The sequence below is a fragment of the Schistocerca americana genome, chromosome 5 (genome assembly GCF_021461395.2).
Source record: "Schistocerca americana isolate TAMUIC-IGC-003095 chromosome 5, iqSchAmer2.1, whole genome shotgun sequence".
In the NCBI taxonomy this organism is placed as follows: Eukaryota; Metazoa; Arthropoda; class Insecta; order Orthoptera; family Acrididae; genus Schistocerca; species Schistocerca americana.
This window is the reverse complement of record NC_060123.1, coordinates 450,056,315-450,075,071: the sequence shown is the minus strand read 5'-3', so window position 1 is coordinate 450,075,071 and position 18,757 is coordinate 450,056,315. Positions and strand designations below refer to the sequence as shown.

General features: G+C 38.1%; 1 protein-coding gene across 1 annotated transcript in view; it reads left to right on the top strand.

Annotated features, from left to right (window-relative positions):
• Window positions 1-12,571: 12,571 nt before the first annotated feature.
• Window positions 12,572-18,757, top strand: part of LOC124615274 (transportin-1) — a 144,034-nt gene continuing 137,848 nt past the window's right edge. Inside the window, exons 1-2 of the mRNA XM_047143028.1 lie at window positions 12,572-12,713; window positions 12,961-13,089. Of these exons, the coding sequence (XP_046998984.1) occupies window positions 12,985-13,089 (105 nt within the window). The 5' untranslated portion in view covers window positions 12,572-12,713; window positions 12,961-12,984. The remainder of the gene's footprint in view (window positions 12,714-12,960; window positions 13,090-18,757) is intronic.

Here is an 18,757-nt window from a genome sequence, read left to right as displayed (position 1 = left end):
AACATATAGTATTTTGTTAGCAGTTTTTATGTGTTTATTATTCTCAATGTTTTTCTCATCAGACATATGAGTGAACTCATTTTATAACGGATACTTAATATATTTCCCCGTGTCACCATCACACCCAGGAATTAATAACTTTCTGTCTCTTTTACACCCAAATATCTTAGCTTGACAGTAATATTGTTAAAGTTGTGTTTTCTTTGCGTATATGTAGTTTTGTTAACATTTATAATAGCTGCATACATGACACCGTTTTCACCTACTACTTTGGACATGTCGTATACCTATAATATGAAAAGTAGTTGGCCACACGTTGATCCTTGACACATTCAACAATTTCAGAATTTGAATAGACATTTGTAACTTCTTGTATATTGTTTATTTTCCATGGATGATTTTATGAAATCGGCTGCTTTCCCTCTTATACTGTAGCACTGAAGCTTTTCTAATGATGTGTTATGGCATACACAGAGTCTCTTAAAAGATCACAAAACATTCCACAGACTTTCTTCTGTTCATCTAGTGCCTTAGTAGCAAATGTTAAAAACTCGGCCACTGCTGTTATTTTAGATCTAGCCTTTCTTAAACCATGCTGTGCATCATTGAAAATATTGCATTTTCCTACAGTATTTACTGTACTGGCTTTAATTGCATTTTATTTTAGATATACAGTTGTAATAGTTATTAGTCTGTGGTTTACTATATCTTCCTTGCAGCCTACTTTGTATATGGGAATCTCTTTACTACTTAATAAACGATGGGAAATGTTCCATCTTCCATAGCTAAATTTATTAAAAAAGCCAGATGCTTTACTAATTGCTGCAGGCAACATTTCATTAGTCTATTAGATGGGCTATCTAGTGCCCATCAGTATTTTTTGTTTTTAAACTATGTATTAGATCAGTTTGTCGATACCATCACTGTAGAATGTTTGACTTTGTTGACGGTGGCACAACCTCACCTCTGCTTCCACCGCTTCATCACTATCAAAGTGCAGTCCTTGAAGGTGTCCCTTAAGTATTGGACACACATGAAAATTGGTCAGGACTGTATGGAGGGTGATCGATGACAGTGAACCCAAGGCATCAAATTGTTGCAGCACCAGTGTGGTCTGGTATTGTCGTGCTGAAGGAGAGGGTGCGCCATGTGTGGACAGGCTCTTGAAATTCAAAACTTGATTACAGCATGCTGTTTCTCACACACTGACATACTTACATTGCATCCCACCATGTTACATGCTACAACTCAGAGCTCTATAGTGCCAGAGGGCTCAAACATGTAGACATGAAGAATAAAGAGGTTTAGTGTACATGACTTTCTTGCCACTCTTATTGCCAGTTATGCCCCATTGTTTTTCATGTCTACACCTTCCCTTTCTGTAAGTTGGACCATATAATCATTGTGAGATTAGAAAAAGCTGTAATTTTGTTTTTGTAGTAAACTAACTAGATTTCTTTTTTCCCCCTATAGTCTCTCCTTGTCCCTGTAGGTATAACAGGTTGCTTGTGTTGGTTTTGTCTGGCAATGTTCCTACATAGTTTTTCACTCTTCCGTATTGCATCTGTTATGACCAAATTTCATTGTACTTTTCATTCGTACATCTACATATTACTGGACATTGCGAGACTTGTGGAGTAAGCTAATGTTTTGCAAAATGATTCCCATCCTGTATTTACATTTCCTGTTAAGTATATGCCACTTGTGATGTTCGCCGGCCTTATTTCTTTGTTGTCGACGTACTGCGTTGTGATACTCACTGAAAAATGGGGGGTAGGGGGTGGAAGTCTAACAGCTTTGGACGACAATTGAAGTGCAAAGTAAATATACTAACTTCCACTTCTTTTACGAGATGACTTACTTGACATGCTCAGCCGACTTTCCTTACTGGTTAGCCTACTGCTGCAAACTCTCTTTCACTTTCTTCTCCGAAGTATGCTGCCAGGTACAGGAATCTCTTAAAACTCTCTCTGCTTATAAAAATAAATAGACATACCAATTTCATTTGCTTCAGCTAATGACGTATATTTGAACTTCAGACATATTACAAATCTCTCTCTTCATATAAATATAAACTGTTTAGTAAGTCTCTCGTGTCTCCAAACATTTGAAACAAACTAATTTACATATAAGAGAAAGTTGGCTTAAACGCCAAGTCCAGTCTCAACATGAATCATAATACATGTCTTCCCTTCAACAACCCTAAGACAAGAGTTTTTCTCAAGAGTACCTTCTCAACTGCTCTCATTATTATAAGAATGGTCACTGACACAACTAGCACAGAATAACAGAAGCTCCAGGGTTCTTCCGTGCACTTTCACTAAAACTTCCATGGATCACCCGACAAGTACTTCTTGTTGCCGTTCGACCGCCGCGTCTACATTCTTCTCACGACTGAATTTCAAACCTGCACACACAAACATGTGATGTGCAGTAGGTAGGATCCTATCATCCCGTACTCACTTCTAAAATATCGTTTGTTCGAGACGGTAGAAGGCTGAGTAGTTCTAAAATTTACACAAAATTTCTCAAAGCACTACAGAAGTTCAACACTGACTACAGTGAATGATGTAGTCGACAGCTGCACAGTTGCGTTTCACAGCTCTTTACTTTCATTGTTCACAGCCCCCCAGTATTACACAGTTATATGGTCAGTTAACCATTGTTTAACTTTCGATTAGCCTCATTAATAGGTTACAGGGAAACATCCACATACTGCTACAACAGTTTACTGTTGAACATCTATGAGCAGTAAAAGCCTAACCACACAGTTCACAGTTCTTGAAGAATAAAAAGGTATGTAAGGAATAGACACAGTCATTGTTTTAACATATGACCTAATTGTGTTACACATTTCACAGTTAAGTTGATGCATTGTTATTGATCTAACCATTACGAGTTTCTCGTCTGAAATTCAGCCATGGACTGACTGTCTCAAGCCCAAAAATTGGGCCTTTATATATCACAACAATAATAGGTACTGAAACTACACATTGTTTGATGTTTAATTTACAGAAATTACAATTAAAACTTAACTCATTAAATTAACTGAAAATTCCATCTTTTTAACAGTTTCTTCTACTACAAGGGTTACGCCAAATTATTTGTTTAAGTGATGAAATTAACGGATATAGTTACGCAAACAATACTTTTGACAAAATTGGTAATTGCTTTGGAATTAATTAAGGGCGAGCTTTGCTAAAATGTTTTCGAAAAGAGCAAAATAGATACTTTAAGATTACTATCAGTTGTTCTTCCAAATGTTTGTAATTAGTACAGAATTTATATTTGTTTATAAGTCAACTTTAGAATTTAAATTACGAAACGATTACTGATTTCACCCTATAACAAAAGATATTAACTAGGAATAGTCAAAATAAATTAGAAAATCAATTACACACATAAAACTAAGCACAAAATTAGATCTGGTGTTATATTCTTTACCTAAGTGCCAACCTTTCTCTTTTATGAAAATGCAGATTATACTCAAGTATGTTAATGGTAATTAGTTACATGAAAAAAATGAATTTAAGGAGGCAGATGGCAAAACAAGAGGGGAAGTAAAAATATCCCAACTTCCTTCGTCACACACTCCAATTTCAGAGTGCAGTAATCTCTGTAGTCTACCGAGGTTTTCTAACTTCTTTTGTTACAGTACTTTAAAGATGTTTTCTGACCTTGCTATCTTTGTCTGATATGCTAGATAATATCCTACAGCGATCTGTGAAGGCTGTATTTAACAACTGCAGTACTTTTTGCCTGTAATGTGGTATTTTATTTATTATGTAACCTGTTAATGTCTCTAAAATTTTACTACACCCTGTGGGACTATGTACCACTGCATTAAGATCATAAGGGTTGATTAGATCATTGAATCACCTTGTATAGCAGTTGTCTCTCATTCTCTTTGTATTTAGTTCTCCTGCTACTATTATGTATGGGAATTCCCTGGTAGACTTCTCTAAAAGCCCTTTTATTTCCTTTAGAAAATCATTTACCTTACTGGCAATCTTATTATCCCTAATATCAACCACTTTTCCCCATTCAACAATGTCTGTATTGCTGCTGATTCAAATAGTATTTCTATATAGTTTTTCATTGTCTATGGAATAATATCTCACATTTGTTATTTTCAGCTTGAAATGTTTGTCATTTTGTTTCACAAGCCAGTTTATTTTAGGCCTAAGAAATGGGTGATTTCCATGTGTTGCACTTCTTTCAGATTTCTTATCATTGTTTCCAAATATTTATCAATCAACATTTCCTCTTGTAAAGTATACACCACATTTTCTTCCCATATAGCATTATGTTTTGCTAAAGCCATCAATCACAAATCGAAGTGAAAACTCCAAGTTGGAATATCAACAATATAAGGGAAAGACAGACTGCTACTCACCATAAAGATGACACATTCAGTTGCAGACAGGTACAACAAAAAGACATTTACACATTAGCTTTTGGCCAAGCCTTCTTCAGGAAAAAGCTCACATACATTCATACAAACCAGCACACCTCATGTACACATGACTACCATCTTTGGCAACTTGAACTGAACTGCAGCTGTCACACAGAGTAGAAGGGGGTGGGAAAGGGGAAGGGATAGCAGGGTGTGAGTGGTCGGAGAGAAGTTTGCTGTCTAATGAAGCATGCAGGGACTCGACTGCCAACAGATGCAGAGGCAGGAGGTTGTGGGCAGGAACGTGGGGAGGGAGGGAAAATAGCCAAACGAAAAAGGAGACTAGTGGAGAAGGAGAAAGATGGATGGGTGTGTTGGCAGAGGGCGGCAAACAAAGAAGGTGAGGAGAAAAAAATAGGGAGGTGGTGATAGGGCTGAGTGGGTGGAAGATGTTGGGTGGAGGGTGTGGGGACAGCAGGTTACTGTAAGTTGAGGCCAGGATAATTCCAGGACTGGTGTTATAAGGATAACATCTGCATAGTTTAGAAATGCTAGAGGTGGAGGGGAGGATCCATATGGCTCAGGTGGTGAAGCAGCCATTAAAATCAAGCACATTATGGTCAGCTGCATGTAGTCCAACATGGTGGTCTACTTTGCTCATGGTCACAGTGTGCCAGTACCATTCATCATGGTGGACTGCTGATTGGTAGTCATACCAATATAGAAAGCTGTGCAACGATTCTAACAGAGCTGGTACATGACATAGCTGGTTTCACCAGTTGCCTGGCATCTTATGGGATAGGATAAGCCTGTGACAGGATTGGAACAGGACGTGCTCAGTAGGTGGATTGGGCAGTTCTTGCACCTGGGTCTCCTGCAGGGATACGGTCCCTGTGGCAGCAGGTTGGGACTGGAATTGGTGTAGGGATGGACTAGGATGTTGTGGAGATGGGGTGGCCGATGTAACATCACTTTAGGGGGTGAGGGTGTGGGTGGGAGGGATTTTTGGTGGGATATCCCTCATTTCAGGGCATAATGAGTGGTAATCAAAGCCCTGGTGGAGGATACGGTTCAGCTGTTCCAATCTGGGTTGTTACTGTGTGAAGAAAGGGGGGGGGGGGCACTCCTTTGTAGCTAGTTCTTGGGGGTGGTGGGAGGATTAGGGGTGTGTGGGGAAATAGCATGGTAGATCTAGAGATCTAGGGTTTGGCGTTTTGGGAGGCTAGGAGGATCTCCTCCAAATGGACCAAAAACTGGTTGGCATAGGAGAGTGCTATGCTGGTGGCCATGGCTGTGCCACAGATTTGTTTTGTACCCTCCCCTCAAAGGAGATGTAGTTGTGAGTTAGGGTCAGTTAGTAAAGTGTACGAAGAATAAGTTGGTGGGTTTGGAGTCTGAAGGAAGTTGGGAAGGTAATGTTCAGTAGCATTAAGACCATCAGGTGAGTGTAAGGACCAGTTTGATTATTTGGGTATTTACTTATTCACGTCAGAAACAAATGGATTACACTTCAGTTAGCATTAAAGGCCTTAATGAAAGAAAGAATTACCAAGCTACACTACTACTGATCAAAATCTTGCAATTTTAATTGCACTTGGAGTAGCAAGCAGAAATCTTCTTCTGCGCAAGATGCAGAGTGTACTTGGCAATCCGGTAGGTGTTCCATGGTCCATGCTTCTCCCAAGTAACAGTTGGTGGTATGCTTAGGAAAGTACCATTTTTGGAAAGGTGGTATCCATAGGAAAGTGCCATTTTTGGAAATTATTCTTTGATCTTCCAACCCAGAATGAAGACAGCTGAGTGACTGCTACACAATCTTAATTCCTTTTTGCGCCCAGGTGGGAAGGTTTCCGAAGGGAGAGATCAGGTAGAGTTATTCTCAAGTTAAGAAATCCACAACCATTTTGTTGCTATATCTGCTGCTGCTGCTTGCAAGACTGAAGTAATCGTGTGGAAATTACTTCTGGTCCTCAACCTTGGGGTTGCTGAAATATTCCCATGTAATGGATGGTTTTTGTGATGAACCTGATTTGTTGTCTCAATGTTGGCAGTTAATTTATGATGAGTATCTGCAGTATGTCTGTGAGCTGGTAGAGTTTTACAGGTGGCGTAGGTTTCAAACATCCTGTAATAAACATACACATTTCATTTAGCGCCTTGTTGACTATGCTTCGTTGCTTAGATTTGTACAAGACTGGATATGCAATTTCTGCACTAAAACATCATTATATGGCTTATCCTTCAGAATATTTATTAGGAAAAATCACAATAATTGTCAGGCACTAAGGCCCATTAAAAATACAGTAAAATTAACTGTCACTTCCAATTTTTTTAAAACATTAAATTAAGCTTACAACCAGTTTCATTAAAATTACAAATGACATATATTAGCATCCATTTAATCAACTTACAGGTTGCCTTCAGTAACTCTATCTTGATAAGAAAAGTGCCCTCAAACCTCCCACAAATAGCTGGGAGCTATTTCAGAACTGCAGGTGACATAGCTGCAGTGTTGGATCCCCACCACATTCAGCAGCACTTCAAATCTGATTGGTACGCAGAGTCAGTACTCTCACACTGCTGCAATGACAGGCCTGGCCACCTGTGCGATGTTGTGTCTTTTGCCCTAGCCCAAGAGACTCTGCCGCATCACTTGTACTGTTGCCTTCTATCGAACAGCCACAACCGCATGTCTCGACAGTGTCACTCGATGCAGCCACTGAGAAATTTGAATGCCATGTGGGAACTGATAGAACAGAGCTTGTCCACAGTTTCAAACTAAAGTCAGTGGCAGCTTGTAATTGCTCATGTGAATTTGTCTCACAGATGGCTCATTTGTGCACATGGTTTTGCTTCTGTTACCTCGTACTTTCATATCTGTCGCTTTTCACTACTAACCTGACAACACACTGTATGGTGGCTTGTGGAGTATGTATGTATGTATGTAGAGGGAGATATTTATAACAAAAAACTGTCCTGAAAAAACAAATCAAATTTTTAAAAAAGTGGTAATAACTGTTGGTCACCTTGAAGAGGGACATCCATTAACATAACACTCAACCCCCTGCACCACCCCTGGGGGTGGGAGGGGGAGATGACTTTGTAATCTTAAATAGGAATCCCTATTTTTTTATTTCAGATTTGGATTCTCTGTGAAAAAATATTAACTTTTGTATGAAGCATTTCTTTTGTTTCATGACAGATGGTGCTGTAGCTGGCAAACATGGAAATGAGGTGACAATTGTTGCAAAGCAGTACTATATCAAACAAATACACATCCGATTAAGACAATCGAAGTACATTTTTGATAATGCTATCATGTGATACCTCCCACAATCAAATAATACACACACCACGATCATGCACTCAGTTCATGGTCAGACTGTGCGTGTTACTTGAATGATTCAGACTGTGCACATCTCGTCGCAATTGTTCCACGATGGGGTTGATATCATTTCCACATAATTTGAGGCTCATAGAAATGTTGACAAAGCTCGTCAAAGGTATGCTATTCTGTTCCCTGATAGGAATGTTCCGTCAGCAATGAGGTTTTGCAGTATTGTACAGTTGTTTACTGAAATGGGAAGTGTTAAACCTAGAGAAAGACCGCGCTTCCTGTGACAAACGAAAATAACACAGTGAATGTTTTAGCTGTGGTTGCTGCAAATCCTCACATTAGTTCTCAGCAAATTGCATGAGGTTCAGAAATATTCACAAAGAAGTGTTCTATGTATATTGCATGCACACAAATGGCATCCACTTCATTTACCGCTGCATCAAGAACTGCACAATGATGATTTTCACAATCGCCTGAATTTCTGCAACTGGATACAAGAACAACTGGCAGTCAATGATAATTTCATTTCACAGATACTTTTCTCCAATGAATCATGGTCAAGTGAATCGACATAATGTGCATTATTGGTCAGTGAAGAATCCCCATTGGGTAAGGCAAGTTGAACATCAATGCCCATGGAGTGTCAGCATTTGCTGCGGTATTTTAGGCATGCAGGTAAATGACCCATACTTCAAAGAAGGTAATCTGATTATACAAATGTAGATCGCCATTGTGGATAATGTTTTAACCATACTAATGGATGATGTTCTACTTCAAATGAGACTGGATAGGTGGTCTCAACATGATGAATGCCCAGCACATTATTCATGAGTAGCTCGAGAAGTTTTTAATTGAAACTATCTGGGTAGATGAATTGGATGAGGAGGTCCTCAAATGTGGTCCAAACATTCACCCGATTTGACTTCTGCCGATTTTTTCCTCTAGGGATGGGTAAAAGAGAGAGTTTACAGGGATGTACCAACAAACCCCGAAGATATGCAACAGTGAATTCACAATGAATGTGCAAACATTAATGCAGGGACAATAAGACATGTCAGATTGTCATTCAGACACAGAGTTGCAATGTGCATTAGAAACAATGACAACATTTCATGCATTTGCTGCACTGAAACATTTGAGAGAGACAGGGGGACTCACAGTAATCAAGCATCCTAAGATGGTGAGAGGCATGGGGACTCACAATAATCAAGCACCCCGAGGTAGTGAGAGGCAAGGGGAGTCACCAGAATCAAGAACCCCAAAGGGAACACATTACCACTGTGTCCACATTGTTCCTGGGTAGCACTAAATTTAGTCTAAGAATGTATTGCGGGAGGGTAAACGGTGTCACATGATAGCATATTCTCAAATATCTAATAATGTACTCTGATTTCATCACATTACCTTACATTCAGAATGCTGTTGAACACAGGCGACTCAATGAACTGAGTATTCAATGAACTGTGGATGAAGCCCGACCAACAGGCATTACATGCATTGATCAAAAATGATAGTGCATTGAGAATGGCTAGTTTCTAGCTGAAATCTATTATTTACAAGTACTTTGATTTTCCTAATTGGATGTGTAGTTTTTTGAGATATTACCGTTTTGCAACAATTGTCACCCCATATTCATGTTAGCTGAGCACAGCGCCATCTATCATGAAACAAAAGAAATGTTTCGCACAAAAGTTACATATTTTTTCACAGAGAATTCAATTATGCAATAAAAAATGGGGGTTCCTATTTTAGATTTCAAAGTCATCCACCCTCCCACCCCTAGAGGAGTGGTGCAGGGTGGGTGAGTGTTATGTTAATGTATGTCCCTTTTCAAGGTGAACAAAATGTATTACCACTTTTTCCTTTAGTCTGGTGTGTATTTCACCAAATATTCCAACAAACAGTTTTAAATGCCTCACCCTGTATATTGATAACATTTCATGGTGCAAAGATTGGCAACTTGCATTAGATGTCTATATACAAAAAAACATAGCATACTTTGATTACAACACAAAAAAATGGAAATGTTTGTATAGCATTGTTGGCCGGGAGGCCCTATTCGGGGGAGTTTGGCCACTGTATTAGGTGACGCCACTTCAGCGACTTGCGAATCGATGATGAAGAACACACAACACCCAGTCCCCTGCAGGGAATCGAAACCGGGCCCCCTGCATGGTAGGCGGTAACGCTACTGCTACACTACGGAGGCGGACATTACAACACAAATGATGCACAACTGGAATCAGCCAATTCATACAAATACCTGGGTCCCATGACATTTACAGATGTGGACTGAAATTATTACTTAGTCTCAGTGACAGATTCACTGGTAGCATATTGTGAAATTGCAATTAATCTAAAAGTAAGTTTGCTTACAAAACGCACTAGTAACCAATCACAGAATATTCCTCAAGTGTGTGGGATCCTTAGCAAGTAGTAGGGCTTGTTATAAACGTATATCGAACATCTACAAAGAAGGAGATCAAATAAGACAAATGTCAACTGTCCTATGAAATACCACTTAAAAACTCTGAAGAACCTACAGTAAGTGAGGAATCCAGAAACATGCTACAACTCCCTAAGTATCAATCTTGTAGGGACCACTAAGTCAAGACTGCTTACAGTGCGCACAGAACATTTAAGCAATCACTGTTCTCATGCTCTTTAAACAAATGGAACAGAAAGAAGGCCTAATAAATGATACAATAGAAAGTATCATTTGCTATGCTCTTCAAAGTGGTTTGTAGAGAATAGATTTTGATGCAGTTATAGCCATACACGGAAATACATGAGTTCTGAAGCTCCCAAGGAAACTGAAAAACATAATGGAAAAATATCTCATGAAAATGTACTCTGCCTATCAGTTACGTGCTGCTGCTGTGGGATTATTCTGCAAGAAATGTACTGAGTCCCCAAAAGTCAGAAATAGAAATAATTACACGATACGGAAAATTCACTTAAACCTGAACTATAAGTGCTATAAGTTTTCACACTAGATCTTCAAATATGTCACTTATTTGAAGCTGATCCAAAAATTCTTCAGTGAGATATTGAAAGCACAGCTATATTCTTGATGTAAGACTGATTCTACATCTATAAACCTCTACGAAGTGCATAGCAGACGGTACTTTCCATTGTAACACTTATTAGGGTTTCTACCCATTCTATTCTTGATTCCAAATAGTGGTGGTAGGAATATTTACTCCACTTGTAAAATTGCAGCTATTAGAATTATCTGTTACAGTATTGTCACATTGCCTTATCAGAAGATACAGGTGGCCACATATGAACAAAGGCTATACTGTCCGATTATAAATGGATTTTGATTTTTTGTTGTAACATGAAAGTACTTGCAGTAACACGTTGCAAATAGTGTTTTCAGCCGATGGCTTTAATTTATTTATATTATCAAGGCTTTAAATGTTTGAATAGCTGATAAAGTCTCCTTTTAAATTATATGAGGAAAGGTGAAACATTTTTCTACATCTACATCTATACTTTATAAACCACCACGGGATGCACAGCAGGGGGTACACCCCACTGTACCAGTTATTAGGGTTTCTTCCTGTGTCACATATAGAGCATGGGAAGAATGATTGTTTGATGCCTCTTTGCGTGCAGACGTTATTCTAATCTTATCTCCACGATCCTGTGTGAGTGATACATAGGGGGTTGTAGTATATCCCTAGAGTAATGATTTAAAGCTGGTTCTTGAAACTTTGTCAATAGACTTTCTTGTTATAGTTTACAAATGTCTTCAAGAGTCTGCCATTTCAATTACTTCAGTGTCTCTGTGACACTCTCGCAGTGATTAAATAAACCTGTGACCATTCATGCTGCCCTTCTGTGTATACACTCAATATCCCCTGTTTGTTCTATCTGGTACGCACTAGGGCAATGTTCTAGCATAGGTTGCACGAGTGATTTGTATGCAAACTCTTTTGTAGACTGTTGCACTTCCCTAGTATTCTACCAATAAACAGCAGTCTACCACATGCTCTACCCACAACTAAACCTATGTGATCATTCTATTTCATATGCGATCATTTAATTTCATATCCATAGAAAGTGTTTCATAAGTTTATGTTTCGCAAAAAATTATTTCTGCAGGAAAGTGTGCTTAACATTTGCTGCAGCATGAAGTTTGGGTGTTCATTAAACATTGTTATCAATTACTTAGAACTATAAGCTTTGCGCAGTGTGTCATAACAGTTAAAATACGTATTTGCAGAGAAAAAGGTAAAGTGAAACTTAAAACGTGTGTACTGCAATTATTTTTCTATAAGGATTATTTCACTTAATATAAATTATTTGATGGATAAATTATTTACTTAATGCATCGTCAAGGCTACTGTTGTGTATCCCATATATTCCATGACATATTGACAGATTTGGAGAAACATTAAAGTGTCCAGCGTAAACAAACACAAACCGGTAACAGATGTATATAGTTATAAAATACGCAAACTGTCACGGCATTATGACAATATGAAGGTATCACCTGTTATTTAAAAATCAAGTACGACATGATACCATCCTGAAATCACTATTACGATTTTATCAACACGATTTTGTCTCCAACGGCCTTCCCATTCAACAGATAAATACCCCAGTGTATGCAAATTATTTCGAAATATTAAACCGTGGGCGTTCACCCGTTTTTTCATAACCGAGGACAGACAGTAAGTGTATTTGCTACAAACGCAGTAACACACCCACAATATCTGCACATGAAATAGCCATACATTCTTTATTATCAATCGTCATTAAATTCGAGTTGACGCACAAGAGTTATAGTGAAGTTCAATTAGGAAACATCGTTGGTCAGCGTAAATGTCGTTCAGTCCGGCCTATCACTCGACAGTTGCTCTGTACTCTGTAGTATTAGTAGTGTGTGAAAGTTATTGCTCCGTAATCGTGCAGATATCTGTTAGTAACTTTTTGATTTACCACCCGGCCTTGACGAGGAAATTTTAAATAGTAAGTTATGTTTTAAAATCGGGAGCGGTATAAACTCTTCGGATTTGGCAACATGGAACGTTTTTGTGCTAGTCAAAATGTTTCACGAATAACTACCAAAATTTCTGTATACCGTAATATTACGTTATTACTGTTTTATCGCACTTTAAAGAGAAATGAATTTCACTAGCTAAAGTGAAAATATTTGTACGTTAAATGAAAAGTACTGTTACTTGCAGTACCTTATTATTCAACTTCCTGTTCTCAGGTGTGAGTCGAGGAGTAAGCAATAATGAAAATGGCGTGGCAGCCGCAAGAAGATGGTTTGCGACAAATATTGCAGCTTTTGAAAGAGTCGCAGTCTCCAGACACGGCTACACAACGTGCCGTGCAACAAGTATCCTTAATATCAATAAATTCATAATTTAATTGTCTTAATTTCATGGAGAACCCGCTTAACGGCCACCATAGAATTATTGACGTAGCTGCCGAAGCTACTGTGTTTGCGGTGTGGACTTGTTCTTAACGTGTGAACCAATGATGGAATCTCAAGAATTTAGTCAGTCATTCAATGTAAACATTTTCGCTTACCTTGCTAAAGCTGTAACCCCCCCTTATATGTAGTGCCCCAGTGTAATGCTGTATGAAATTCACCTGTTGACGTGTTTTCATAGGCATAATTGTACTAGTTTCTTTTTTAAAATTAACTCATAAACAATAATGTTGACAAATACCTGTCTCGAAGAATATCTATTACGTAGTAGTGCGTAATTGCCGCATTGCTATCAGGATTATTTATTTCCGCAGGTTTTAAGAAGCGGCAGTGACGATTGACTGTGTAAGAATGTATTAGCCCGATATTTCGTTTAACTGGTTGCGAAGGTCACTCTGACGTGGGTGCATATTGTGGTGCACATTAGATTTTTCACAAACTAATTGCTTAATGAAACTTTGCAATTGTTATTATGACCTAACGTTTTTGTTAGTGCTAGTGCTGTCAGGAATATTAAAGAATATGATTGGTAGGCCTTGGGCAGCCTAGATGTTTTTTGAAAATTCTGATGTCGAAAACTATAGCTTAAACCAAGAAATTAGTGGGATACCAGGATGTTATTTGCACAACTAAAGTTCAGCCATTCCTTCATTTATATCACTACGTCTGCTATCAACTGACTGTAGTAAACTAAACTTGAAAATACTTAAATCATTTAGACGATAATGCTTCTGAAGCTCTTGTATTTGGATGGTACAGGCAATAAATAGCCTGTTGCTAGGTTGACAATTTTCTTTGTGCACTGTCACTATAAGATCTTGAAAAAGCAGATAGAGTTAGAAATAATTCAGGATGGTGCTACTATATGTTGCATGGCTATGTATAAACATTACCAAAACAGGAGGAAATCTGAGCTGATAGTGTGTGTCAAATATTTTAAATGAGCAATATAACTTTTTACTTGTAATTTTTGATCTGTGAATGCATGCGCAAAGATAAAACTGCAAGACCACTAAAAACGTTCATTTCATATTTTAGTAATGAGGGAGACATCTGTATGTCTCTATAAAATAACAACACTTCATTTCGTAAATATGAAATCATTTTTAAATGGGCTATAGATTCTAGCACATTTAAAAAAGTCTTGGTTTTAAGAACAGTATATTTGTGGGATATAACTCCAGTCTGCTCCTTTTTTTATGTTTACTTTGAATTTAGTACCCCCAACATCACCTTTGCCATGTGATATAGCGAAAGAATTTGAATCTAGTGATGTACTGTTAAGTTCTTCTGTGATATCTGAAGTGGTTCTTGAGTATTTATTTTTAAATTTGGCAGGTAAACATCTGAAAATATTGATTGATGAAGTGTGTATACATGGTTGAGGCTATTTCTCAAAATGATGATACTCTACATGGTGTGCTGTGCTTGGGTCAGTTAATAATCGAAGAACAATATTGGGCATTCGTCTTTGGAAACTACTGTGAACAATGTTACTGGCTAGAGTCAATAGAAGGCTGACCCCCCTTTCTTGACAAATTGGCTCTGGTGACAATGGGCACGTGATGTTCCGCTCAGATGGTACTGTGGAATGAGTTCCAGCTATGAAAATTTAAAGTGGGGAGGGGAGGAGGAGGAGAACAACAACTAAATGCTGGATGATAGATTGCAGCACCAAAATGTTTGGACTGATAATTTAACATAGTGCTGAAATTATACATTGGCAATTGCATCATCATCATCTGAAGTTGCATGTATATTCTGTGTCGTCTGTGTGTCACGTCACAAAAGTAATGTACATGTTCCCTCTGCAGCATTGTTTCATGGCAGTGGGGATTCAGTGTAAATGTTCAGATATCTGTGGCACACATGCACTTTGCCATTTACAGGTTTCCCATCTATCAAGGAAGATGAGAACTCCTATCCTCATGCATATAACACAGGCAGTCAAGTGTTGAAAAGTGAAGATATTCAGGGACTGGAGATGACATGACAAGTACAAAAGCATAATCTCTTCCGTCTATTTACTAGTGTGGCGTGTAAAGCATATTTACCTTTTCCAATGCCCTGTCTCACTTTCATTTGCCTGCTATAGCACCACCACAGCTAGAATAAGAAATTAGCTTGTTTGCTTATCATCCCTATATATACCTATGTACATCTTTCGCTTGTTTGTACATTGATGTTACGGAAGTCCTATTTTCACTCATGCATTTCTTTTCGTTTTCGACACATCTCTCTAATCGTATATTGCTCCCCCCCCCCCCCCCCCCCCCCTCTCCTCCTCTCTGTTAAATTTCCTCTCACCTATTGGCACCACAATCCTGGAAGAGAGAGAGAGAGAGAGAGAGAGATTGCCCCCAACTTATATTTTAATTTTGGTTTTATATTTCCACAGGTGATGATTATTATTACTTTTCGGGACATTACATTATCACTCAAGCATATGAGAAAAGAGCAAGATCTATTTATTTCAAAACTAGCTAGTATGTACTCTCACAACTGGGTCAAATCCAATTTTTGTCTGGAAATTAGATTGATAGTGCAGTGTTTCTGGATACACATATGGTTATACCAAATTAAAAAGGCATAATAAATATGGGGGAGAAGTATCAAAACTAAATTAAGAATAGAAGAAGAGATAGTAGAAAACTGAAGAAAGGTGTCATCATTATAGAATAAATAGTCCTCAAAGTGGCACATCAAATATGTATAGTCTGTGGCCATGAGCTCAACTGCAGTCTGCCATCAGTAATGGGTGATGAAGTGTTGACAATGCCAGCCACTCGTGCTGGTGAAACATCAGAAATGCTAGAACAAGCTTCATTCAAATGACCATTGACCAGCCAAACAAGCCAGAAGTGTTTAAAGTCTTGTGGTGGCCTGGATCCACACATTGGCCCTTGCATATAGATTCCCAAAATGGTATAATTGTGATTAGAAGAAGAAAAAGAAAAAAAAATTGACGGTGAGTTGTCTGACATGGGTCATTGAAGGCACTTTCAGGTTCTAGCAGCTGATTGAAAACTACAGTGCAAATAACTTGCCAATTAAATTTTGAGCAGTAGCAAATAGTGAGGAGATATTCCATTCAGAACCACAACCTTTCTGGGCCAGAGACGATAGCACTACTATGTGTACCTCTGCTCAATGCACATCCCAGAAAACAAAAATTAATGTTAGTGCAGGCAAACTGCTGTTGAACCTAAGAAGTATGGAAAAAAAGGTATACTTCACTAGTGAGTCACTTTACTTCGGCATGGGTCAATGGCAGGGTATGAGTAGATAGAAAACCACAAGGAAATAAATCTCGATAATTAATACCTTGGTGGTAACTTGTCTGGAAAAAACAGGGGAAATCTCAGTGAAGTTGAATTTAGTCTCAGGGAGCTGTGAAAGGCTCAGGAAACTGAGACATTCTTGGAGGAGTTGAACTGTGTGTGTTCACAGCAAGAAATATATCATTTTGTACAAACAGCTCTGTGGTACTGCTTCAGGAACAGCTGCTTTGTGAGTTGGGTATTGAAACGTGACATCCGTTGAATTGTTGATATGTTTTTCAGTTGATCACGTCTATCTCTGGGATGCTATCCTACGTCAGGAATCTTCATTCTTGTCTTGGGATTTTTGGCTTGCGGGTCGCTTTGCATGATTGTGTGGTGTAGACTAATGTGCACGTATTTAAAGTTGTCATGCAGCTGGCTAAATATATATATATATATATATGAATCCCTATTTTAACACACTTTTTATAGATTAGAATTGAATATTTGCAGTTTGGTCCTGTTTTGCTGTCATAATTTTCTGACATTCTCAGTGTGTCATGCTTACATCTAACAGTGGCGAGAGTGTGAGGTTATGAGAAGTTGTTACTACCAAAATCTAATTGTCACTTTTCAGTGACAACAGTTCAAAATGTGTTCCTTCAAGGATTTTTTTTAATGTATTTGAGGTTGTCATACAATGGCACGACAACACAGAAAGGTGGCATTTCAGTTCAGATTTGTTTGCTGAAACTGTGTTAACAAAGTATCTTGATCGAGTGTTATTGATTATGAATCAACCAATAAATCATTTTCTTTGTACATATTTAGTTTTTAATTGTAACTGAACTTGGAATAATCAGTAAATAATAAATAAGTAAATGACAGCTCAGAATATTCACCCTCCATTTTGGTCCAGAGAAATTTAACTGTCTTTAAATTTCAGGGAAATTGTTTAATGAAACAGTTGCCACCTATGACAGGGATGATCAAGGGGAGTCGTACCGCCCTATCTCGACAATGTTAAATTGGCTATATAAACGACCCGTTTTCTCAGGAACTGTTGAGTATATAAATGTGGTGTTTTTATCACATGTTCTCCCATGTTTTGTGAGTGTATTAGTCTACAATCACTTTAAAATAACAACTGGGAAAAAGTTATTATTTTTTCCCTAAACATATAATTTTTTTTTGTGTAAATTTTCACAATTTTAATTTCTTGAATTGTAACTATTACAGTAAATACTACTAAAGTAGAGCTACATCATCATCGTACTATGTCATGTGGTAAATAATTCATTGATGTAGATTCAGAAGTTTCCAAGAAAAGGGGGGTTTTATACTGAAAAATGTCACGTTAAGAAATTTGCGTTTAAAGAAAAAATTTTAATCTACAGCCAACTGATACATAAAAAATACGTTAAAATCCTCCTGGGTGGTAGTCATCATCTCCTCCATCGTCTTCCTCACCAAGTGCTGCCCTCCTCTTGGATCTGGCTTTTGACATTGTTTGTTGCAATCTCTGCCCTTATGATTTGCAGTTGGTCAAAGTCCATCACACTTTTAGTGGTGTTGTAACCTTTATGAATGTCAAGATATTCCAAAACCTGTAGTCGTCCAGAATAGCCATCATTAAAAGTAAGAACAGCATCCAAAACACCAAGTTCAAAGACAGACCTTCCAACAAACACATTTTTTGGTATCATTGACCATACAACATTGTTAATGATTCATTTGCATTTTGTGTTTTGCCCTTGAGACATTTCTTCAACAGCTCTGGTTGGGCAAGATCCTAAACACAGGTTTCATGGCAAGCATAACAACATTTGGTATAGTAATCTTGTGCGAGACAGTGTCTACTTTACCCTCCTCTTTTGCCTTCAAGTATTTATACCATTCAGTGGAACTCAGGTTGTGTATTAGTTCAGTATCTGTAGACAGCTTGTGAAAATAAATTGCCCAAACAGCTCTCTTCATACCATCTAAATTATCTCTGTTACTTCTAATAGCCGTACCATAATATTGTTTAATCTGATCAGTTTGTTTATCAGTCAGTCGATGTCTTATACTTAGACCGTCAGATAACTTGGTACTTCCCAACTGCTGTTTGAGTCTATGTAGTCTCGCGCCCATTCTCTTTTGCACATGATTAATGCACTCTAGTTTTGTAATTGACAAATCACCATAGGGTTTATTCTCCACCACTGCTTTATACGATCGTGAGTCTCCATCCTCAAGAAACCTCATGTAGCGAACAGCACGGTCATGCTGGGAACGTTGGAACATTTTCACTGCAGAAGCAACCTCCA